Source organism: Macrotis lagotis, chromosome 2 (genome assembly GCF_037893015.1).
Source record: "Macrotis lagotis isolate mMagLag1 chromosome 2, bilby.v1.9.chrom.fasta, whole genome shotgun sequence".
Classification (NCBI taxonomy): domain Eukaryota; kingdom Metazoa; phylum Chordata; class Mammalia; order Peramelemorphia; family Peramelidae; genus Macrotis; species Macrotis lagotis.
Window position 1 is genome coordinate 157,647,095 of NC_133659.1, and position 25,437 is coordinate 157,672,531.

The 25,437-nt window shown below is 41.2% G+C and overlaps 2 protein-coding genes and 1 long non-coding RNA gene across 4 annotated transcripts in view; 2 read left to right on the forward strand and 1 right to left on the reverse strand.

Annotated features, from left to right (window-relative positions):
• Positions 1-8,303, forward strand: part of COPA (COPI coat complex subunit alpha) — a 40,116-nt gene extending 31,813 nt beyond the window's left edge. Inside the window, exons 24-33 of the mRNA XM_074223080.1 lie at positions 1,475-1,564; positions 1,749-1,858; positions 2,174-2,251; positions 4,009-4,077; positions 4,362-4,498; positions 4,734-4,920; positions 5,002-5,112; positions 5,464-5,625; positions 7,180-7,374; positions 7,661-8,303. Coding sequence (XP_074079181.1) covers positions 1,475-1,564; positions 1,749-1,858; positions 2,174-2,251; positions 4,009-4,077; positions 4,362-4,498; positions 4,734-4,920; positions 5,002-5,112; positions 5,464-5,625; positions 7,180-7,374; positions 7,661-7,720 — 1,199 coding nt within the window. The 3' untranslated portion in view covers positions 7,721-8,303. The remainder of the gene's footprint in view (positions 1-1,474; positions 1,565-1,748; positions 1,859-2,173; positions 2,252-4,008; positions 4,078-4,361; positions 4,499-4,733; positions 4,921-5,001; positions 5,113-5,463; positions 5,626-7,179; positions 7,375-7,660) is intronic.
• Positions 1-11,031, reverse strand: part of LOC141513351 (uncharacterized) — a 32,987-nt gene extending 21,956 nt beyond the window's left edge. For both annotated transcript variants that reach the window (XR_012475773.1, XR_012475772.1), the window contains exon 1: positions 7,635-11,031. This is a non-coding gene — a long non-coding RNA (uncharacterized LOC141513351). The remainder of the gene's footprint in view (positions 1-7,634) is intronic.
• A 5,781-nt stretch (positions 11,032-16,812) lies between these two features.
• On the forward strand, positions 16,813-22,898 carry PEX19 (peroxisomal biogenesis factor 19). The gene is made up of 8 exons (XM_074223103.1): positions 16,813-16,919; positions 17,770-17,879; positions 18,266-18,428; positions 18,959-19,044; positions 19,265-19,426; positions 19,893-20,069; positions 20,456-20,500; positions 20,701-22,898. Exons 1-8 carry the CDS (start codon positions 16,856-16,858, stop codon positions 20,782-20,784), a joined length of 891 nt encoding a protein of 296 aa, XP_074079204.1. The 5' UTR covers positions 16,813-16,855; the 3' UTR covers positions 20,785-22,898.
• Positions 22,899-25,437: the final 2,539 nt, after the last annotated feature.

The window sequence follows — 25,437 nt, forward strand, 5'->3', positions numbered from 1 at the left end:
ACATAACAAGTCCTTAATAAATGTTTATTGTTTGATTAATTGGTAGAACTCAGTAAATATACTCAAAAATCTTTAATTCCATCTGCCTTTTTTTCTGGATGAACCCTCATAGGATACAAGCCTCTGGAAATATGAAACTACCTGTACCAAGATACTTCCTTAAAATGTAGCTAGACTCTGTTGTATGACTCTTTGAAATAGGAGTCATCATTTCCCCACTTTCTTTATGTGGGTGTTTAATCTAGCAGTCTTTCTCGAGAATTCAAAACCATATATTCCCTAGGAACTATAACTTCCAACTGACTTCATCCTTATCCCCACCTTGTTAAGAGAAGGTGTAAGCAGATGTAGGCAAAGTACACCTTTTCCCTGGTTTTGTCTTCTAGCTAAGAAGAGTATGATCTGCTCCCAAGACACCGATTACAGAATTCTACAAAATCCTCTAGTAAAGAGTCCTGAGAAAGTTTTTTTCTGATCCCTTCAGACCAAGTATACAACAAATTAGGAAACCTAAACCTCCTTGTATGAAGGCCTTTTTCCAAACTCAGGAATGGTCTTCCTATATAATGTGCATGATAATGGAAGAAGTGAAGAGATAGGAAGGCCTGAGAAGAATGCTTGGTTTTGATTCCCCCCCCCCAAGAAAAAAAGAAAGAAGAGAAGGATCTGGGGGACTAGGCATATGTTGGAGTCATCTCTTACTGATTTGTGAAAACTTATTGTTAAGTTGTCAGTGAATATTATACCTAGGAAACAGGCGCGTGTTACCTTGAAAAGATTGTTATTTTGTTAATTCTCTCGAATTAAGAAAGTGATAAGGGGAAATATTAGTGATGCAAATTAAGCTTTTAAAAAAGAAGTCTTTCTCATTACTTAACCATGTTTTCCAATGCATTTATCTTCAGGGAAAACTTAAGAAAGAAAAGTGGAGGGAATGGAAGAGCTATATTATGAGCTATAGAGAGAAAAAGTTAAGGAAATTAAGAACGAGTCATTTGCAAGGAAAATTGAATAATAATATAATTTTGTGAAGAGTAGCTAACTTCTCTAATGGTTCTGAATTGTAGTAGTGAGATTTAGACCAGATTTTAGAGAGAAATGAAAGACTATAAGGAAGAGGGTATCATCTTAGTTTATCTGGCACAAAGGCTGATTCTCAGAAGCATATAGGATGATTCTAGCCCAGCTTCATCTGTCCTTATTTATTATGTAAGTTGGTCCTGATTACAACGAGCACAACCCAACTTTCAGGAGTTAACATACTATCTCTTTCCTTCCCAAATACCAAAAGAGAAAAATGCAACCCTGGATGTTCCTTCTAAAGAGTTGCTCACTACATCACTACCACCACTACCACCATAACCAATTAGGCCCTGGATTGAAAGGAATAAACAGAGTTAAGGAACTTCTGCTGGAGGGTCAGGACCTTCTGGTTGCCTCAGCTTTGTGACCTCTCTCTTTCCCATCCTTACAGGAAAAGGAGGTGCACTGGCCGCTGACATTGACATTGATACTGTTGGCACTGAAGGCTGGGGAGAGGATGCAGAGCTGCAGCTGGATGAAGGTGACAGATTGGTATAAGAGAAAGCCAGTGAAATAGATTCAGAGGTTGAGTGACCATTGAATGGGAATTTAAAGGGGCAATTTGAAGGGTTCAAGGCTAATGGCAGCCAACTAAGTCTGTTGTTCAGCTTTCCTGAAAACTGTGGCTGTGCCACAGCCAACAAAAATTCGGATTCTCCTTACAGATGGATTCGTGGAAGCTGCAGAGGGTTTTGGCGACGAAGCTGCTGCTAAAGCACAGGAAGAAGGAGGTGGCTGGGATGTAGAGGAAGACCTGGAGCTCCCACCTGAACTGGTATGGAAAGTTCCATTCCTGCTTTTGAGCAATTTCTCAGTACAGACTGAAATCTCCCAAAGGAAGAAGATCTGAACTTTCTTTCTCCCTTAATAACTTCTATTCAGTCTTCTGCTGACCTTCCTTTGGAAGGAAAATGTGGAATAGGCAAGGGACTCACATTGAGAAAACACTGAACAAATACCTTTTCCTGATTCTGACTCTAGCTAAATCTATTCATTATATTGGTATGCTTGAGGCAATAGTTCACATGCTTTGAATTCCTTAGAGCAAAGGAATAAGAAAGCAAGAGAGTGAATTTCTCTTTCTCTCCAGGATGTTTCCCCGGGAGCAGCTGGAGGCACTGAAGATGGGTTCTTTGTGCCCCCCACCAAAGGAACCAGTCCTACTCAGGTTAGTAGGAGAAGGAACAGAATGTTCCAGGCACTGTGGAAAAGGGAGGCATGTGATATCCCCATTTCACAACTAAAGAAACTGAGGTGGAGAGAGCTTAAGAGACTGGCTCAAGATCACATGGCTAAGGAAGTATCTGAGGCCAGATATGAATTTCATTCTTTCTGACTCCAGGCCCAATGCTGTATTTTTTGTACTACCTAGTTGTCAGTAGGGAGATGTAGCCTGCACAATGCCAGGTACCTAGTGGGCACTTAATGTTTTTTTTAATTGAACAGGTTATATAGCTAATAGACTGTTAATACTCAAGATAAAAAAAAAGAGGCAGTAACCTAACTATTTTTGGTGGGTTCAAGTCACTCAGGCCAGATAAAATAGACCCTCAGAACCTCAAAGAACTGGCAGATACAAATGATGAGTCATTGTCAATGTTATTTTGAAAGGGTGTCAACTGGATAGGTGCTATAAGGATAGGAAAAAGAAAAATGTATCAGTTTTCAAAAAAAAAAGACCAGTGCTTAACTTTTATTCTAAGGATGATATTTAACAAATATTAACAAAAGAAGAGGTGATCACAGAAAACCATTATAACAACCAAAAAGTGTCATACTAGAATAAGTTTATTTCCATTCTTATCAAAGTTATGAATGCTAACAACAAATTACCTAGATCTTAGCAAGATATTTGAATACATGTGAGAGTCATGGAGAAATGTGGGCTTTAAGAAACTAAATAGCTTTGGAAGTGGTTGAGTGGCTGGCTCAAATTCTGTAGTAGATACTTTCAGGGCGCTGCTATACCTTTGCTCTTTACATTAGTATATTTTACCATTGATGTGGATGAAGACATAGATGGGAACATGATAATTAATCTGACAATTCTAAAATGTCTTGACAAGGTAGGACACTTGGTTAGTAGATTTAATTAAATCAGAATTTAGAGGGATAACACATAGTTTCAAAAAAATCAGTTCAAGAGGCAGCTAGGTGGCACAGTGGATAGAGCACCAGCCCTGGAGTCAAGAGGACCTGAGTTCAAATCTGGCCTCAGACAGTTAACAATTACCTAGCTGTGTGATCTTGGGCAAGTCATTTAACCCCATTGTCTTGCAAAAAAGAAAAACTGGATTGAGTCCATGTTTAGTCTGGAGAAGAAAAGCTTGGGGGTGGGACAGGATAACATTCTTCAAGTACTAGGGCATTTACACATGGAGGAGGCATGTAGAATGAGGAAAGTTGCAAAGAAGCAAATTGAAACATTATAATAAAACAATTTTTACAGGACTATCTGAAAATGATACCTTTGTTAGGTAGGAATAGGTGCCCTTTCTGTGGAGCTTTTCAAATAAAGACTGGATCACCACTTGTAGAGAGATATAGAAGATATTCTTTTCCAATTATATATTTAGATTAGATAGTTATTGAAGTCCCTTTGATTTCTACATCTGTAATTCTGATTTTGTCCTTTGGATGCTGTTTTCTTCCTGAATTAGCTAATATATTATTGGTGACAAATAAGTCTGGTAAAATTTGTAAGGGTGTGAGATGGGAGAAGGAAGTATGTTTTTCACCTTCATTAGGATCATAGAATCCAGCACTTTCAGTTTAGAAAAGAAGAAACTAAAGTACAAAAAAGTTATGGTTTGCTCAGGGTCACACCACTAGTAAGGGTGACAGGATTTGAATTCAGATCTTGAAAGTCCAGTGCTCTACCCATTTTGCCATCTAATCACTAATACAATTCTTTCCCCCCATCAGATCTGGTGCAATAATTCCCAGCTGCCAGTTGACCACATCCTAGCAGGCTCCTTTGAGACAGCTATGCGGGTGAGTCCTCTTAATGCAAACACCAACTCATCTCCAAGAGAATTCAAAGCATCAAGAGCTGCCTTCTCTCTTCCCAAGTATACCTGTCCATCCCATTCCCTTCCCTTCCTTCCCAGTATCTCCAGCTGACCCATTAGTTAATATTTCCTTCCAGTTTCCTTTTCCTTTTTCCTATTCTTTTCCTGTCTTCAATCATATCAGTGGAATCACAAGAATAGTTTATATGTTGTAAATTTTGTAGAAACTGTCCAGTTTCAGAATTTTTACATTTGTTCTCCCCACAGCTCCTTCATGACCAGGTTGGAGTAACCCAATTTGGTCCCTATAAGCAGTTATTTCTCCAGACATATGCTAGAGGCCGGACCACATACCAAGCTCTCCCATGCCTACCCACCATGTACGGTTACCCAAATCGCAATTGGTAAGGACTTATTCTTCTCCTTGACTCCTTCAACAATAGAGTGTTTAAAATAACAGGATTTCAAAGCCCACGGGTTAGCCAGTGACAGAACCTAGAATTGATGTGTTTGAGAGCAAAAGACTGGTATTCAGGCTATTGACTTTGCTTGTCACTGTTCTTCCCAATTGCCAGGCTACCAACCAGTATTGATTATTAACTGACCTCAACTGTCTCCTTTCCTCGCCTTCCTTTCCAGGAAGGATGCAGGGCTGAAGAATGGTGTACCAGCTGTGGGGCTGAAGCTTAATGACCTGATCCAACGACTGCAGCTGTGCTATCAGCTCACTACAGCGGGCAAGTTTGAGGAGGCAGTGGAGAAATTCCGTTCTATTCTGCTTAGTGTGCCACTTCTTGTGGTGGACAATAAGCAAGAAATTGCTGAGGTAAATTGTGTGACCTCTTGGCCCTTTTCATAGTTCTCTACTGGGCCCTGACTCTGCCATTTTTGTCCTCTTTTTTTTCAGGCCCAGCAGCTCATTGCTATCTGTCGTGAGTACATTGTGGGCTTGTCAATGGAAATTGAGAGGAAGAAATTGCCAAAGGAGAGCCTAGAACAGCAGAAGCGCATCTGTGAGGTGAGAACTGTAGGCCCTTTCCCTAGTCCTGAAATCTTAATGTAATCTATTCTCACCCATAGCTTGAAAATGGGGCTCCATCTTTGTATGGTCTTTAAGTGTCATTTAAGAGGTAGGACAGAGGTGTTTAAGAGGTAGGATAGAGAGCCTAGGTCCTTGGCAAAGGAATATGACATCCTATATGCCTACCTCCCCCAAACCATGAAAGAAAGAAGCCCTTCTGCTTTGAAATCAGGTCGTAGTGTCTTTCTTTCTAACATATTTTGTCCTGTGGACAAACTTAAGCACCAACCTGACCTTTCAAGCCTCCAGAACTTGAGCATTAATCATATTTTCTTTTCTCCCCACTAGATGGCAGCTTACTTCACCCACTCCAATCTGCAACCTGTGCATATGATCCTTGTCCTTCGTACAGCTCTTAATCTCTTTTTTAAACTCAAGAACTTCAAGACTGCTGCTACCTTTGCACGGCGCCTGTTAGAGCTGGGTCCCAAGCCTGAGGTGTCCCAGCAGGTAATTAGCACTGCACTTTCATAGACAATTATGAGGGAAATCAAAATTAGTCAAGTATATTCAGAAGAAATCCTAGGATCTCTGCCCCCACAACAGGTACCATGGAGGCAGATGAGTCCTTGTTGGTACTTCTTTGGCTCTGGAGACTGAGGAAAGATTGTGTTTGCTCATCTAGATGTTGTTGGAAAGAGACTAACATTAAACAACTGGACATGGGGCCAACAAGAAGACTGATTACATGCCCCCAGAAATGTTAAGTTTAGTACTTCAAAATTCCACAAACACCCTTCTTTCTATATTAAGAAAAAGAAAACACTACAACTGTGTGTGTGTGTGTGTGTGTGTGTGTGTGTGTGTGTGTGTGTTCATTCCATCCCTCATCCAAAATAGCAGTGTTCCCATTAGTTCCCTCCAAGACTGAGAAGAAATATGCCAAGCTTATAAAAGACTATGGGTCAAAAGCTATATTTTTTCAGTTGGATGAGAGACAGAGAACAAGAAGAATAGATGTTCTCCTTTACCCCATGGAACAGTATCTCTTGAATTTTGAATTTTACAATTTTTTTCCCCTAATCTCACTCCCCCCACACACAGAAAGCGTCTGATAGCCTTTACATTGTTTCCATGCTATACATTGATCAAAATTGAATAGGTTGAGAAAGAAATCATATCCTTAAGGGAAAAAATAAAATATAACAGCAAAATTACATAATAAGGTAACTTTTTTTAAATTAAAGGTCATAGTCTTTGGTCTTTGTTTAAACTCCACAATTCTTTCTTTGGATACAGATGATATTCTCCAGCACAGATACCCCAAAATTGTCCCTGATTGTTCTGATAAAATGATTGATCATCACTCCCATGTTGCTGTTACAGTGTACAGTGTTCTGGTTCTGCTCATCTCACTCAGCATCAGTTCATACAAATCCTTCCAGGCTTCTCTGAATTCCCATCCCTCCTGGTTTCTAATAGAACAATAGTGTTCCATAATGTATACTACAGTTTGTTCAGCCATTCCCCAATTGATGGACATTCACTCAGTTTCCAATTCTTTACTACCACAGACAGCTGCTATGAATATTTTTGTACAAGTGATGTTTTTATCCTTTTTCATGATCTCTTCAGGGTGTAGACCCAGTAGTGATATTGCTGGATCAAAGGGTATGCACATTTTTATTGCCCTTTAGGTGTAATTCCAAATTGCTCTCCAGAAAGGTTAGATGAGGAACAGTATCTCTTAAATAACTTGGGGGTATGTATTCTTTAGTGTAGCAGCATCATTTAGTGCATAGAGAGCTAGCCTCAGAGTCAGAATGACCTGAGTTCAGATCTCTCCTCTGATGCATACTGGTTTTATGATCACGGGAATGTGATTTAACTTCTTAGTGTTGCCACACTAGTCACAATTTGGGCCTTTTATAAAAAGCTTTAAATTGGTTGGGGGGCTTTATTCACAGCAATGGCAACAAGGGGCCCAAAACTGCTAAATAAGGTAGGGGGTGGTAGAAGGATTTTCACTGAACCATTACCTTCACTTTCTCAAATACCCCTTAGACTCGAAAGATCCTGTCAGCCTGTGAGAAGAATCCCACAGATGCCTACCAGCTCAATTATGACATGCACAACCCTTTTGACATCTGTGCTGCATCCTACCGACCTATTTACCGTGGCAAGCCAGTGGAAAAGTGTCCCCTCAGTGGGGCTTGCTACTCTCCTGAGTTTCAGGGCCAGATTTGCCGTGTCACCACAGTAAGTTCTGTCAAAGATTACTCCTCAAGGACAGATTTTTCTTTTGTACCCCTTCTTTACTGCCCCATACCAAAGAATATGAAGAAAGAACTAAGGGGAAAAAGTAGTTCAATAAAAACAACTTATCAGATAAGTCCCACATAAGTCTTCACCCTTGCTGAGTAGAGGGGAGTACATATGTTCTTAGACTCACCCCACATAAATATCTTGTCGATTCCTCTCATCCTTAGATTCTCCAAACTTCTCTCTGGTTTACTCACCTTTTTTTTTCTATTCTTTTCCTTAGGTGACAGAAATTGGCAAAGATGTGATTGGTTTAAGAATCAGTCCTCTGCAGTTCCGCTGAGGCTCTGTGCTGGGATATGAATGAAGTATAGAATTGGTGATTCTTCACAGAGAAGATCCCCCATATTCTCATCTGTCATGAATCCTCATTTCTAATTTTCCCCACCCTAAGTTTTTTATTTCCAATTCCTTGGTTTCCTTTCTTCCCTTACTGTGGTCAGTTGAGATGTTTAAGGCTTAATACCTGCTCCTTCACAACCCTTGGTTTTTTTCATGGTTACTATAATTTGTATCTTTACCACTCCCTCCCCAGCTAAGATCTGTTGATAAGAGATTGAAGATTCCATGGAGCAAAGAAGCAGCCATTCATCCAACAACCTTGTCCCTCTAATCCTGTTGTTTCTGTCCCCCCACAAGATTGTGTACACATAGGACTGACTGGATTTACTTAGACCATGGAACTTATTCTTATATCTTTGTTCCATAGAAAGATAGCTACCCTTTTTTTACCCATTGGACAGAGTTCTGTTCTGAGATCCAGCTGATTCTCAAAATAGCACATTTTCATATTAATGTATCCTTTGTCACTGTTCCTATTCATGAGTTTTGTTTCTTGCATTTAATAAAGTGGATTTACTACTTGAGTAGCCTGGTTTATTATATGTTTCTCTTGATCCATCCTTATGATCCTTAATTCTCACCCCATTTCCCATTAATTAAGGGATTCATTCACCTGATATTTGTTAATCTCTACAGTGTAAAGGATACTTAGTGTAGTGCTGAAGGAGCAATAAGGGATAGTAACTGCACTTGTGATTGTGTTGACATAGTTGACACAGAGAACTCCCATAAAGAAATTCTCTCTCTCAGCGCTTGTTATTTCAGGTCAACTCATGGTCTTAGAAAGTTGACTGGAGTAATTTCCCCCAACCATACCCAGTGAGTGTGCCTTTTATAACAAAGAAAAACCAAGGGGAAAAAGTAGTATTTGATATCAAATAAGTCCCACGTAAATTGTCCCATACATTTTGCAATTATTATTCTTGCTCCTTATAGCTCAGTAATCTATTCCATTCGTGTTCCATAATGTATTTAGCCATTCCCCAATAGATAAAAGTCAGCTTTGTTTGCCACCTATTTTTGATTGCAAGTCCAGAATTTTATCCATGATACCATGCTGTTTCAGTCAGTCGCTTCCTTTCTTATCTTGGTTACATTGATCTTATGTCTACAAAAACTTTTCAGTTTCATTTAATCAAAATCATGTTTTCTTTTTTGTAGTATCTATCTTAACTCCCTAGTCATTACTGTAAAAAGTAATTGATCTAATTCTTTTTTTTCTTATGGTATGTGATCTTTCATAGATTTTGTATCAAGGCTCTTTTTTTGTTGTTGTTCGCAAGGCAATGGGGTTATGTGACTTGCCCAAGATCACACAGCTAGGGAATAAGTGAGATCACATTTGAACCCAGGTCTTCTGACTCCAAGGCCAGTGCTCTACCCACTGTGCTACCTAGCTGCCCCTAGTCTATGGCTTTTAAATGTTTTTTAATGTCCTGTAACTCTTTGGCAGTCTACTGAAGTCTATGGACTTATCAGATTCATTTTTTAAAATATGTAGGCTTGCAAAGAAAACCAAATATATTGAAATATAGTTACCAAATTTAAATAAATTTATGACTACAAGTTAGGAACACCTCATCTAAACTTAATTTCTGCCAAGTCACTTTTCAGTTTTCCTAGCAGTTTTTGCCAAAAAGAAATAAAAATAAGTAAATTATGTTCTAAAGTGTATTGAATATGGTTTATTGAGTTCTTTTGTTTACACTTCTTCCTTATCTAATCAGTTTCATAAATCTACTGTTCCATTTTTTTAAACCAGGACAAAATAGTTTTGATGATTATTGTTTTGTAGTGTAATTTGAGATCTCAAAGGCCTTTTCTCCCTAAATTCTTACTTTTAATCATCATTTATCTAGAGATTCTAAATATTTTGTTTCTCCAAATGAATTTCATTATCTGGTCTAGCTCTATAAAGTATTCTTTTGGCAATTGCTGTGGACTAAATAATCACAGCTTCTTCCATTTTTGTGTGTCAAGGACCCTTTTGATCATCTTGAGAAGCCTATGAATCCCTTCTCAGAATGCTTAGGTTCAGAAAAGAAAGAATATGTCACAAAATTCCAGAATTTACCCCCAAAGAAAGACATTACCTCATAGTGAACAAAAAGCAGAAATAAAAGTCAGGGGTAAGCAATTGTCCTAAGACAACTGGAGAGGACCTCAGCAAAGATCCTGCTTCCAGCAGTGGAGGTCTTACTCTTCCAGAGAATAGGAGGTTCTGCCCAGGAGAAGCAAGCACCTCCAGGCAGACTCACCTGAATCAACAAATAAACCCTGGGCTAACTAATTCTCCAGGAAGCCTTGGCCTAAAGGACTTTGGCTTCCAGAGAGTGATGGGGACTGCCATCCCTGTCCCAAGTCCAACTCTGTTGACCAGACAGATTCTTGGGGCTGCTGTGAGCAGTAGAGGGGTGGGGACCCTGCTGGCTGTAGGCACTTAGCCCCTGAAAGACAAGTCTCTGGCTTTAGCTTCAGGGCAAGGGAGAGAGCTGAAATTTGCAGCCATTTGAGGGAGGGACCACAGGGAACTAGAGCATTTTCCAAACTGGGTAGGGGGGAAAGAGTGGGGAGAAGATAACAGTGGCTTGGTGATGGAGAGAAGTGCTTAAGGTTGGGTTCCCAATAGAGCTCAGAAAATTATAAGAATGACTGAAGTCTGGAACAACATTCCTCATACCCCTGAGCTAGAACCCATTACAATAATAAGCTGCTAAAAATTAAATAAAACTAAAAATGAGTAAGTAAAGGAGAAAGAACCCAACCATAAACAACTACTATGGGTTAGGGAAAATGTAGGTTCATATTCAGAGAAAAGTAGTAAACTTTCTCCTCCAAAACCTTCTGTGTCCAGTAACCTGATATATGTGGATCAGGACAGCTGAAGATGGCTCTTGATGTGAGGCAATCAGGGTTAAGTGACTTCCCTAAGGTCACACTGTGTATGAGGTTGATTTAAACTCCCATCCTCCTGATTCCAAGGCCAATGATCCATCCACTGCATTATACCTAGCTACCTCCATACAACTTTTACCAGACTGTTTGCCACCATGGGCAGGGTGGTAGAAAAATGTGGAACTCATAAATTTACAAATGAATGAATGTTGAAAAACTACCATTGCATGTAATTGGAAAAAGAAAAAAAACTAACTCCTTGAAAACTAGAATTGCACAAGGAGAAGATAATGAGGTTATAAGAGACCAAAAAATAATAAAACATAAATAATAAAAATCAAAAGAATGAAAAATAGAAGAGAATGTGAAATTCCTTATTTGAAAAACAACTAATCTGAAGATAGATCAAGGAAAAGCATAAGATTTGTTACACTATCTGGAAATTACAACCACAAGAAGTCTTGATACAATATTATAAGAAACTATTAAGGACAATTGCCTTTAAATTTTAGAACAAGAGAGTAAAGATAGAAAAAGTCCACTGATCATCACCAGAAAGAGATCCCAGGAAAAAAAAAAAACTTACAGGAATCTCATAACCAAATTTCAAAGCTTCCAGGTTAAGGAGAAAATATAAGCAACAGCAACAAAAAAAGCAATTTAAAAACCAGTGTGACAATCAGGATCGTAGAAGACTTAGAGCTTCTATATCAGAAGACTATATAGGTCTTGGAACATAATTTTTCAAAGAGCAAAAGGTTGGGATTAATAACCAAAATTAACTTACCCAGCAAATTTAAGTATTAACCTGAACAAAAAAAAAAAAGCCATTGAACTGAAAGACTTTAAAGTATTGTGATTAAAAAAAAAATCAATGGAAAATTTGACATATGAGATTCATTGGAAATAAGGTAAACAAAGACTAATTATGAGGGATTCAATAAGATCAAACTTTTGTGTGAAAATATTATCAGTACTGTTAAGACTGTCATCATTACTTGGGTAGTCTGAAAGAAAGTCTCAGACTGAGCTGAGCATAATAAGTACATTCTAAAAAATAAAATTCAGTAAGGAGAGGCAAAAAGGAACAATTATACAAATGAGGTGTAAAAGGAACTGATAGAAGAATCAAGTAGGGGTGGAGGATTGGTAGTAATAAAACCTTATTTTCATCTGAACTGGGTTAAAGAGGGAACAACATATACAGCTAGAAGGACATAAAAGACTTCTACGATGGTGAGGGATAGGATAAGGAAAGGGATTTTAAAATGGTTTGTAGATTAAGAATTAGCATTGAGAGACAGGTTGGCTTTTACCTTACTGGCAAAAGATTACTGCCATAAAATCACTGTATAAACAATTTGATTGAGAGACAGGTTAGTTTTACCAAATTGTCACAAGTTTTCCTCTGTAAAAATTATGCTGGATGCTTTGCCCAGTGTTATGCATTACGATAACACTGTGGTTCCTCATTAACATGGAGAAGACTATACTCGAAAGACCTAAAGTCTCCTACTGTCTTTTGCCCAGTTGCCTACAATTAATCTTTTCTTCCCTAGTCTTAAAAAAACACACTTCAAATTATTCTTTTCTTCTATTTCTCCTTCTTCTTTTCTACTGCTTGTTAGTGGTGTTTAAATTAATCTGGTTGAGAGAAAATCTTAGTATTAAATAACTCTTGAGTAGTCTGACATCCAAGCTCTACAGAGAATTGACACAGATTTATAAAATTAAGAATTAATCCTAATGGACAAATGGTCGAAAGTTTTTTTTTTTTAAAAGAAGTAACACAAACTTTCAGGGACCATCCCAAAATGTTCAAAATCACTAATAATCAGAGAAATGCAAATTAAATAATCATGAGGAATCACCTCATACCTATTAAATTAGCAAATATGCAAAAATATGGAAAAATTAATTGTTCTACATATTGTTGAATCTGTGAATTGAATCAACTGTTCTGGAAAACATCATCACCAGAAATCCTGTTTCCTATTAAATCAGGCCATGAGGTGAAGATGGTTCTAGAAGAGAATGAAAAAGATGCCTTTGCACAACACTCCCCTCATTATAATCAATATAATGTGCAAGTCATGCCAGTGTCATAGTCTTTTATTATGAAGGGCAATAATCAATCAGAGGATGGGAAAGAGGATAAGAGAAGGTCTCAGGCTGTGAGTAGATTAAGGAAATGGAAGGATAAATAATGAAGAAAAATAGGATGGAGGGAAATGTACCACTAATATTTACAACTTTGAATGTCCATGTAGTGAATTTATCCATGAAATGGCTCTGGAGTCAGGAGGACCTGAGTTCAGATCTGGCCTCAGACACTTGATGATTATCTAGCTGTGTGACCTTGGGCAAGTCACTTAACCCCATTTGCCTTGTCAAAAAAAAGCCTCTTTCTAACTTTTATTTTTATTTTTCTTTCTTTTTATTTTTGTATAAATGATGTTTTATCATACTAAAATATTCTTAAGAGTAAACATAATGCCCACCCCAATATAGACCCTCATGAGCAATAAAGAGAAAAAAATTAAAATAAAAATAAAAAATAATAATAGGGGCAGTCAGGTGGCACAGTGGACAGAGCACTGACCCTGGAGCCAGGAGCACCCAAGCCAAAATCTGACCCCAGATACCCAACAATCACCCAGTTGTGTGACCCTGGGCAAGTTACCCAAACCCTATTGCCCCTCAAAAACCAAAAAACACCAAACCAAAATAATAATAATAATAATAATAATAATAATAATAATAATAATAATAATAATAATGATAGGGGTGACCAGGTGGTGCAGTGGACAGAGCACCGGCCCTGGAGCCAGGAGCACCTGGGTCCAAATCCGGCCTCAGACATTTAATAATTACCTAGCTGTGTGGTCTTGGGCAAGGCACCCAACCCCATTTGCCCTGCAACCCCCCCCAAAATAAAATAATAATAATAATAAAAGAAATATGTATGATCACATAAAACAAATTTCAGCATTGGCTAGGTTTTAAAGAAAAAATTTATAAATATACATTTGTCTACATATATTTGCATATATACATGGATATCTGTCTCAGCAGCTTTCACCTCTTATCAAGAGCTATCTATATATGTTTCATCATAAGTCCTCTAGTACTGTTTAGTTGCTACATTTAGATTTCCCAAGTCTTACAAAGCTGTTTATCTTTACAGTATTGTCACTGTACAAATTGTTCTGCAGTGAATAGACTCTTGCAATAGCTTGCTAGGGGTTCTTCATAAGGTCTCTCTCCCCACTTCAATCCAGCATCCATTTAACTATCAAAGTAATTTTCTTATTTATTTTAAGGTTTTTGCAAGCAAATGGGGTTAAGTGGCTTGCCCAAGACCACACAGCAAGGTAATTATTAAATGTCTGAGGCCGGATTTGAACCCAGGTACTCCTGGCTCCAGGGCCGGTGCTCTATCCACTGGGCCACCTAGCCGCTCCAGGAACTTGGTTCTTGTCCTTCGTTATTGAAGAAGACCAAAATGACATCACTGTGTTTGAGACAAATCACAGTGTGGCTGATCAGACCAATATAAGCTTGGAGTGCTCTACCACAAGTTGGGTCCAAATAGTCCATGTGAATACCTGGGGTGGGTACTCTAAACTTACAAATGTCAGGTTTCCTTTGAGTTTCTTCAATTCTGTCTCATAGAGTACAGCACCCTTCCTGATGAGGGCAGGCCATGCTGGGCGGTCCTGTTCCAGTGTCTCCCATGTGGTATAATCAGTTATAAAGTTCTTCAATGAGGCCTTCAGGATGTCTAGGGATCGATTCTTCTGACCCTCTTATGAGCACTTGCCCTGTGTGGGTTCTCCATAAAATAGTTTTTTTGGTTAGCATATGCCTAGCATTCCAACAATACCAATCCAATAGGTGCCTAACAAAGGGTGTCCAGTCCATCATAGTTGTACTCTTTGTAGTAATGTTGGAATGTATTTCAGTTTAGCTCAAGAAAGGACCTCAGTGTCTGATATCTTTTCTCCTGCCAGGTGATCTTCAGAATCTTCCTAAGACAATTGAAAAGAAAGTGATTCAGTTTCCTGATATGGTGCTGGCAGACTGTCCAAGTCATTTTCCTACCCAGTAAACTTCAGTAGTTCCTTATTACCTCCAAGATCAAATACAAAATGCTCTGTTTGGCATTTAAAACCTTCAGAACCTAGCCAAATCTTACCTTTCCAGTCTTCTTAGCATTTGATTCCCCTGGAAGTACCTGGCAGATACTCATCAATTCAGAATCCAGTGTGCCTCTGCTCCAAATGCTTTTTTCTGGCTGTCTCCCAAGCTTGGAAAGTACCCCCTCCTCAACTCCAACTACTGACTTCTCTGGCTTCTTTTAAATCCCAACTAAAATGCTATCTTTTATAAGAAGTCTTTCACAACCCCTGTCTAATTTCCTATTTATCCTGTGTATAATTTCCTTTGTATAGATTTATTTGTATATTATCTTCCCCTATTAAATGATAAATTCCTTTAGGGCATTATCTCTCTTTTTGCTTCCTTTTTGAATTCTCAGCACTTAGCACAGTGTGTAATAGGTGCTTATAAATATATTTATAAGCACATAGTAGGTGTTTATAAATATTGACTGATTGAGCTGCTGATCCTTTAGATTGTTCTTTAGGAATCAGTTTCTGACAAATTGTGGTATGAACTATAGTTCCAAGATCTTTTGAGATCTCACAAGATTGCAGCTTAGTCTGTTCCATTTCTAATACTCAGCACCTAAGAGCAGTAAAGAAAACATACAAAGAGATAAAGAACCAGATGCCATGTTCATAGCACATGTTGACCCAGGGTATGGGAGTGGGGGGGGGATGGGTAGTTGGAGATAGGCCACAGGTGGCAGGCTGGCTGCTGCAGTCACTGTTATCACATCCTACCCCAAAAAAGTATCACAAAGTAGTCCATGATTTGACCATCACCAGGAAAGACATGTTATTTGGTTATTTAGTGCCTTTTGTATGTACAAAGGTGTTTTCTTCACTAGAGGTAAATGGATGGGACATAATTATAGCCACCTGTTTATTCTCTGCTATGCAAGCTGTTCCAGATCTTCTGCAGCTTCTGGAAATGAGCTCCCCAAGTCCCTGCAATCGTGTGTGACTGGTCCCTCATTGGACCGTGCCCTGACGCTTCGGATAGATTTTGTATCTGTACGTATGATTGTTTCTCTAGGCAGGCTTTAAACTCCTTAAGTGTAGGCTCTATTTCATTTTTGTTATCAAGAAGGAACTTAATATTGGTTGTTTGTTGATTAATAGTGGCCTATCTTGGAATCAAGATCTGGATTCATTTTCTCCTTTTGACAATATTGTGTGATGTGGGCAAGTCACTTTACTCTCAGTTCTAGGTAAAGCTCTAAAACCCTTAAGCTGAGGATGTGCACCGTTGAAGAGAGCTCAGCACATCAGTGAAACCGCAAGTCCCCAAAATCCGTTGTTGACGGCTTAAAGGCAACCCAGCAAACAAAAATACCCAAATGCAACTAGGCCCTTCCATCAAGAAGCTTAAATTGAGGTGAGGAGGGGGCTGTCAAGTACAAGGGAGGGGTGGCGATGGGGTGGTGAAGACCCGAACTGTGAGGGTGGCGCGGAGGACGCTACAAAGAGAAGAGTGCAGTCAGTTCAGCTCCTAGGAGGCAGGCCATGTTGGGGCGAGCCAGCCCGCTGTCATTAGCTCCAGCTGTGGCGAGGCTGGGCCCGGGCGTCGGGAGGTGAGAAAAGGAAGGGGCAAGACTTGGCTTCAAATGATGATCTAAATGCCATTTTCCGTGGTTTGGGCCGTAGGTTCAATTCGGGCCAACAACCACTTACTCAGAACGCGCGGCGCTGGGTCCCCGTCGCCCGTGGCGGGGTCGGGCGGCCCGGGCCGGGCCGGGGGGGGGGGGGGGGGGGGGGAGCACGAGCCGCGCAGCCTCCAGCGGGGGCGGGGGCGGGGCCGGGCCGGGCTCCGCCAGGTGCGGGCCGGGCGGGGGCGGGGGCGGGGGCGGCCGCGGGCGCGGGGGCGGAGTGAGGTCATCTGCCTCTTTAAAAATGGCGGCGGCGGCGCGCCTCCCTCCCCATTGGCCGCGCCGGGCCGGGCCGCGGGTGGAAGGGCGGAGCGCGCGGGGGGCCGCCGGGCGCCCGGCCTTCTACGGCAAGCCGGAGGCAGCAAGATGGCCGCGGCGGCGGAGGAGAGCGCGTCCGGCGCCGACCCGGAGATGGACGAGCTTCTGGAAAGTGAGGGCCGGGCGGGGGGCGCCGCGAGGCCCGGGCGCGGGGGGCGGCCGGGGGCTGTCGCGAGGAGGGGCCGCCGAGCCCGGCTGCCCGGGTGCTTGGGCGAGTGGCGCCTCTTCCCGGGGCGGGCAGGTGCGGCGGCGGCGGCCCCGGGCCCGCAACTGCCGCCCTGCGGCTCCTCGCTCCTGCCCGCGGGCGGCCCCGGGGGCCTCCCCCTCGGGGTGGGGGGTCGCCCCCGGGTCAGTGGAACCGAGCGCGGCGGAGCCGGCGGCCCGGACGCCCCCCGCCGCGGGGCAGCGGCCCCGGAGCCGCCCGCTCGCCCCTCACCAGCGGCCGTTCTGGGGGCGAAGGCGCCTGGGCACCGACACCGGGAGTAGCCGGCTGCAGAGCCGGGGGCCTCCGGGAAGTCCCTGCAGTTGCCTGGGGGTGAATGGGCCCGGGCCGGAGCCGGGGTGTGCTCGCGGACAGGCGGGTGCGTGTGAGGCGTTCCTCCCCCGTGCATGCAGTCTCACCAGAGTTACTCATTCAGGAACTTTGGGATGAAAATGAGAGCCCACTGCTCCCAGGAGTTACCTCTGTGGGGCAAAGCCTACTTGCCTTGCCTTGGGCACAGGTGCTAAAGGTACTTTCTCTGGGGCATGCACCGCCCCCTCCCTTGGGCCCTTAAACATAGGAGGCTGCCCAGCCCCTAAGTAACCCTCCGTTTCCACTAAACTGGATCGTGTGAGGTTTGAAAAGGGAGGAGAAAATGAAGGAAAATCTGGTAGGTGACTTTTGCACTAGTGCCTCTCCCACAGAATTACCCACGAGACTCCCCCCCCCATACATACACACATATCTCTTGTTTCTAAAGGTGCCCTTGATGATTTCGATAAAGCCAAACCCTCCCCAGCATCCCCTCCTACCACCACGGCCCCTGACGCTTCAGGTTCCCAGAAGAGATCCTCCGCAGACACGGCTAAAGTACAAAATCTACCCACTAGGGGAGGGTGTGGGGGTGGTTGACTGGCTCTTAACCCAAGTTGGACTGAGGCTCTGTAGGCCGAAGGGAAGGGGAGGAGGGGCTTGGCATTAGGATTTAGTACTTCTGGATTGCCTCTTCAGGTCTAAGCTCTTTTGAAATGGATTGGGGGAGGGAGAAGGGGAGAAGAAAAGCTGGGGTAGAGGAAAGTTCAAAGATCTGAGAACATTTTATATAATAGGATCTTTTTGAGCCAGGTCTCTTTTTGCTATCTCCCTAGAAAATTAAGAACCTGTGACTGAAAGAACCAGAGACCTGCTTCAAATCTGAGGTTAGACATTGTGAAGCCTAACTTGCTAACTTGAGTCTCTCCTTACTCTGTTTGCAGGATCCCCTCTTTGCCTCCCAAGAGTTTTTTCAGGAACTGTTTGACAGTGAGCTAGCGTGCCAAGCCACTGCAGAGTTTGAGAAGGCTATGAAGGAGCTGGCTGAGGAGGAACCCCATCTAGTAGAGCAATTCCAGAAACTCTCAGAGGCAGCAGGGAGAGTGGGTGAGAGCAGTGGGGCACCCTGGCTGACAGTTTTCCTATCTAGCTTCTCAAAATGGTAGTTTGTTTCAAAATCTTCAGTATTAACACATTTTCTTCTTAGGCAATTTCTGCTCAGTGAAGTGAGAGCAAATAAAGAGTAGTACAAAAAAGGGTACAGGAAGTCCACATATTTTTTTTTTTATTTTAGGCAATGGGGTTAAGTGACTTGTCCGAGGTCACACTGCTAGGTAATTAAGTGTCTGAGGCAGGATTTGAACTCAGGTACTCCTGACTCAGGGCCAGTGCTTATCCAACTCCTTAGTCCATATATTTAGAAGCAGGAAAAATTATCTCCAATTTTGATGTGGGTTATGGATTAATGTATAACCTTTGAATATTTATGACCATGCAAATTACTTCTGGCAAGATCATGTTCTTAAAGTTTGGAGGGGCTAGGGAGTTCTAAACCCAAGGATGTGTCTACATAGCACCAATAATTTGAAATGCAGAAGTCATACAGCTTAGTGACTCTTGCCCTTTCATTTTCTCAGGCAGTGATACAACATCCCAACAAGAGTTTGCTTCCTGCCTGAAGGAAACACTAAGTGGACTAGCAAAGAATGCCACTGACCTTCAGGTAAGGCCATGTCAGGGAAAAATATGAAGGAACTCTGCCTTAATGACATATACTAGTTTCTAACTCCAGGAAAATAGAAGTTGCTATGTTCATCTGAAATGTGTATAATTAGAACCAGTAGCAAATTACAATCCCTTTTAAACCTTAGTCTCCTCTATGAAATGGTGAGTTATCTCATGATGCTATTCATTCTTATTCACCTTTCTTCTGTTCTTTTCAGAACTCCGGCATGACTGAAGAGGAGCTGACTAAGGCCATGGAGGGGATAGGCATAGAAGAAGGGGAAGGAGAAGGCAATATACTCCCCATTATGCAAAGCATTATGCAGAACCTATTATCTAAGGATGTATTATATCCATCACTAAAAGAAATAACAGAGAAAGTTAGTGAGCCTTTGGTGTCCACCTTTGTCTTTCTAGATTCATCTCTGCTTCCTTGGTAGCATGACTTAAAGTGGCTTGACCAGACCCAATATAGTTGGTAGTGGCTTCTCTGACCTTTATTCTATTCTACTGCCCTGAAGAAATCACTGCAGGTGCTATTGGTACAAGAATGATTACATTCTAAGCAGCGGCCCATCTTATTTCTTCTAACTTCTAAGTGTCGGCTGTATCTTCAAGTACTACTTTAGGTATTAAGCGATTCAAAAGAAAAATAAAATTGCCCTCAAAGTACTTATAATATCTTTGGGAAGATCATATTTGGAGAAGAAATGAGTGCCAAGTATTAATGGAAATATAAATCATTGCAGTTCTTCACAATATGTCCTTTGCACACCTGCCTCATCTTTTGACATTAACACTTGCAGTTCTTTGCCTGGCTACCTCCTCACTTTTCTTTTTCTTCAGTACCCAGAATGGCTGCAGAGTCATCGTGAAGCACTGTCCCCAGAACAATTTGAGAAGTATCAGGAACAGCACAACGTCATGGGCAAGATTTGTGAGCAGTTTGAAAAAGAGACAGCTGCAGACAGCGAGGCTACCCAGAAGGCCCGCTTTGAGATGGTGTTAGATCTTATGCAGCAGGTGAGGACCCATTTTTGCATCTTCTGTCATTGCTGTTACTGTTTAAAAACTCTGATCATGAAGGACAGAAGGGTTTAGGTGGCTTTTCCCATGTCTGAGGTGTTCCTGTTGAGGTACTGCAAGGTGGGGTTTAAGAAGGACACCAGAGCCTGTCTTTCTCCGCTGGCAACAATTTGTTCACGCTTGCATGCTGTATGTGTAGTTTGCTAAGTGAGGAAGAGTGAAAATGAGACAACACAAAAGAAGATATGAAGAAGTGGTTCTGGTTCCCCTCTGGGGACTGAGCTATTTGGATTTTCTCAGTTTCCTTATTCTACAGCCATTTATTGTTGCCTAGTATGTCTGAGATATTTTATACAATATTTTATCAATTCTTTATCTTGTAGCTTCAGGATTTGGGCCATCCCCCAAAGGAGCTTGCAGGGGAAACGGTAAGTATCTTTTTCCTCTTCTGGGTGGTTATTAGAATCCCCACTTCCAGAGTTCTACTTAAGCAGTGAACTCAGAACAGTGAAGGAGCTCATTAGTCATATGTTGAAAGGTTGTAGGTAAGCCTTGGGAATGGAAAGTGGGTGTCCTGATTTAGAACATGGAAAAGTCTTAAGTCTGTTCCCTTATCCTTTCTCTCTAGCCCCCTGGCTTCAATTTTGACCTTGACACCTTGAATCTGTCGGGCCCTGCAAGTGCCAGTGGCGAGCAGTGTTTGATCATGTGAAATTCTTCACCCTTACCTTCCATCCCCAGCCACAAGTGAACACCTGAAGTCAGCAGAGCCATGGGGGCAGGGAGGGGTGGTGAGCCTGTGGAGTAGCTGCCTGTTCCACTTCTCTTCTGCCCCCTTCCCTTTTTCTTTCCTAACACTCAATCCAAGACTACTCATACCAGCATGGTCCCACTGTAGCCATTGAGGCTGTTGTTTCTGGTAATGGGACCGATTATTCAAGTTGCTCTGAGTCTTTTACCACCATCACCCCAGTTGTCTGCTGCTAGTTAAGTTACCTGCTTACTATCTTTATGGACCATGTTTTCTTGCCATCCCCTTTTTCCCCTGATGATATTGTGTATCTCTACACTGATGTTTCCCTCTGACTCCCAGGGTCTATGTGCCTTGTTTCCTATTTTCTCTGGAGTCTGGGTGCTGTACCAGCTCTGGGTGTTGGGCTAGGGGAGATTTCTTAGCTCTGGATACCCAATCTTGAGTGTCTGATCCCTCAAAGCAGAAATGTTGGTCACAATAGGAATGGAGAAAGGGATACATGGTCTATCCTGGCAAGAATAGGATCTTTCTGGTTTTGCCAATCATGTGTCTTTTTCCCTAGACACACATATTATATTGTATCTTCTGAGGAAAGGAGATGTGAGCTCTTCTCCTAAATTTAATAGATGCCTCTGTTTCTGATCCAATCTGAGAAGCCAAATATTAACTATCCCACAGTACTACTGTTTCTTGTGCCTCCTTTCCCCTCTACTTAATTGTTCAGATTTCTATTCCTTGACCTGTGACTGAGTGACCCTTTTCTTATTTAGTTCTACAGCTGATCCCCTGGCAAATATATAAACAGACTTGGGGAAGGGAGTGTTCTCTCTCCTTATGTGATTTTGGCAGTTTTGAGACTCGATCCCCTCAAGATCCTAAACCTTGATTTGATTCATAGCAGTGGCTTGGGAGAAGACTGGCAGCTTGTTCTCCTGTAGTCCTCTATGTCTTGGCTGATGTGTAATAAAACATCCTGAGCTAGGTTGTTGGGAGTGCCTGTTTCTTGTGTGGCATAAGCTCCTGTAAGCTAAGAGTAGAGTAGGGCGAGTCCTTAGAAAAGCCTCCCCCAATCTGTCTGTTTACCTTGCTTAATATTTCAAACTTATAATCACTTAGGTGCCCTTTTTCTCCCCAGCCCTAGATCTGAGAGCCATTGATACTGTGGGACTCTTGTTTACCTTATAATGTATAAGCACTACACTCACACCAACTTTCCTAGATTAAGTGTTATGAAGATAGCTGACATCAAGATGAATTCAGTCTTGGTTTAAAGTACAATTCACTAAAATATGGTAATTTTAGGTACCTCTGAGATCTAAACAGTATGACATGGTAGCTTAAAAAAAAAACCAAAACTTTTTGGGGTATAATACTAAAGTCCAGAATAAAAAAGTAGGAAATGCTAATTACATTGACTTAAGTGCCTATTACATATTAGGCAAACATAAAGAAAATTCCTGCCTTTAAAAGTTTAGGGGGTGGAGGGGTAGACATACACCACACAACTTTAGTGTTGATTTAGTTTTGAGCACCCTTCTGGACCAGGTTGCTGAGGGGGCTTAAAACATTCAAAGGTTGGTAGGTGAAGGTGGTGGAAGGATGCAGTTTTGCACGCTAAAAACTTCCTCCTATCTGCTTTCCTGTTATTAGCTACCACTGTCAAGAAACTAAAGTTGTTCATTTTTTGTTCCTAACCCCCCCCTTCCCAAGGTTGATCTATATTGGGAGGAGTGGACTCCTATAGCTTAGTCTACAGGAGCCTGTGGCAAACCTATCTAGTTGTTGCTGCCTCTCTAGAGCCTTCTGCCCTAATAAAACACTGTTCTACATTTCTATTTGTGGGGGGGCAGTCTGGTGTACTAGAAATACCCCTGGGGTTAAAACTCATGAGACCTGGATTTGAATCCTACCTCTCCATTAACTGTGACCTTGGGCAGGTCACTTAGTTGCTGGAACTCGGTTTCTTAATCTGTAAAGGGATGGGGGGAATTGTACATTTGTCTCTGAAGTTCCTTCTAATCATCATGATTGAACATGTAGTATATACATTCAATAAATGCTTGTTAAATTGACTAACTTCAATAGTCTAATACAAAAAATTATATTAATTTAGTGCCATGTTTATTCCTGTGTTGAAGGATATCTCCTCCCCCAAACTTAACCTCAGATTTTAGGGATAATAAGACTTTTCAGTTTTATAGGCACTGACATTCTCTTTTAGTCTGTTTTTGTTTAGAAAGGTTTTTAGTCTGCTCTCATGGCAGCTTTTTCAGTTCCTATTCCCTTAATCATTTTAGCTATCCTTCTCTGAAGTAATCTAACTTCACTTTTCCCCCCCTGAAGGTTCTAAGAAATTTACTGTGTTCTAGGCTGAGATTAGGCCAGGTGCAGAAGTATATCCCAGGCAAGGATTTGTTTCCCAAACTGAATCACATCTTTGTTACCTAATTGTAGTTAAATATGTAGCCTGAGATTTAGGGCAGAGGGAGCCTTACTTATGGCACTTGAAGGGAGTGGTGAAAAGAAGTATTTACTCTGTGAGAAGCTTGTATATGTGTATTAAGTCTTAACATTTGTGGGGGGGGATCTTTTCCAAGGAATAAAGGATAGGAAAAAAAGTCAGGAATAGTTCAAGGTACACCTTAAATATCTGCAGCTTTCTGTAAGAAGATTGCTAGCAGTGCTGTGGATTTAAAAACTACCAAGATGTTTAGGTTGAGTTTTTAAAAGCTATATTGAAAAATGATCAAGATTGCATAGCTTTCCCAACTCTTTCTACCTACATACGTTTTTTTTGCCAAACAACATTCTTTTGAAATGAAGACAGGAACACATGTACAAAGGCAGCAAGCAATACTCACAAAAGATTACTTAGTTGCCTTTGGTGATTTCAAGTTACCCAACTCCAGTGACTTAAAGTATACCCTAGAGTACTGAAAAAAATTGGTAGATGTGATTGCTGATTAACTGGTCTGATCATCCTTAAGAGCATGGAGAATGGGGAGGTGGGATGGAGGATAAGGCTATAGGATTAGAAAAGGCCAAATATCCTGATTTTTTTTTTATACAAAAACATGAAATCTCTAAGTTATAGGCCAATAAGCTTTATTTCAATTTTTTTTTAAAATATTAAGGCAGTGGGGTCAAGTGATTTGTCCAAGGTCACACAGCTAGGTAATTAAGTGTCTGAGGCTGGATTTGTACTCCAGTCCTGACTCCAGAGCTGGTGCTCTAGCTACTGTGTCACTTACCCTTTTATTTCAATTCTAAGCAAAGTTCTGCATTGTATTAAAAGAATGGCTAGTGGGACTCCAGAAAAAGTGATGTCATCAAGATCATATCAATCCAGATTTTAATCTCAATTTAATTGGTAGATCAAGAAAACGTATAATAGCTTATCTAACTTTGGCAACCAGTTGGATAACTGGGGTGAGAGTAGGGAATTCAGAATAAGTCTGAGACTGGAAGAATAGTTGTGGTAACAATATTGATGAAAAAGTTTTGGGGGAAAGTTACTGAGTTCAGTTTTAGATATGAATTTTAAGATATCTCTGATCTCTAGTCTGAAATCTCTAATATCCTAATTAAAATAATAATCAACTTAAAACTTCTATAGGTGTTCTTTTTCCTGCAATAGAGCCATTCTTATGACACATACAACCAAGCAAAACAAATCAATGGATTGTCTTAAAATGTGTTCCTAATTTCACACCACACTTAAAATGTGCCAGTTTCTGCCAAGGGATGTTAATTAGTTTTCAAGTCATGATGAGGCAGTGCTACACACTGGTTTGAAGATCTGGGCATTTTTGTGGATTTCAAAGTTCACAAGAATCTAGTGATGTGATAGCCAAGAAAGCTCATATAATCTCAGATGATGTGAGGAGACAAAGCTTCTAAAGAAGATGTTAAGTGATGCTATACTTTGCCCTGGTCAGACCATAGAATTTGAGAGCTTGGAAGGAACTGGTGCTATCTAGGCAGCACCAGATATCAGCGAGCAGGAGAGAATGCAAAAGTTCTTTTTCACTGGAAGAGGTTTTCAAGCCAAGGTTGGTTGTATAATTAGGATATTAGAGATGGAATTCTTTTTTCAAGTATGTTGAACTAGATGGAAAATGAGCTATTTTTCTTCCATTAAAGTCTGTTTATATTTTTGTGGAATTAGGCTAGCTATATTTTGGGGTCTGACCTATATACCACTTTCCACTATGTCCAAGTTTTGCCAAGACTTCTCTGAGTTTGTTACTTTGTAAAATGATAGCAGAAAACTAGCTCCATCATTCCCTTTGTCCCCTGAGACAAAAGGATAGTGAAGACATTAGGGTTCAACAAACTCTTGGAAAGTGTAAAAACTCAGGGCAGCTAGGTAGCACAGTGGATAGAGGACCTGAGTTCAAATCCAGCCTCAGACACTTAATTACCTCGCTGTGTGGTCTTGGGCAAGCCGCTTAAACCCCACTGCCTTGTAAAAAAAAAATCCTAAAAAAATAAAATAAAAACTCGACGGAAAATTAAAATTAGGAATTTTAGGAAATGAGCCTCTCTGTATATGCAAAATCATCAAGAATTTTTGTCTAGTTTAGTGGAGCAGCTAGAAGCAAGGTTTCA

Coding starts and splice junctions, on each gene's coding strand:
- PEX19 (XM_074223103.1), top strand. CDS start 16,856: ATGGCCGCGGCGGCGGAGGAGAGCGCGTCCGGCGCCGACCCGGAGATG. Junction 16,920..17,769: donor GATGGACGAGCTTCTGGAAA/GTGAGGGCCGGG, acceptor TTGTTTCTAAAG/GTGCCCTTGATGATTTCGAT. Junction 19,045..19,264: donor AGAATGCCACTGACCTTCAG/GTAAGGCCATGT, acceptor TGTTCTTTTCAG/AACTCCGGCATGACTGAAGA.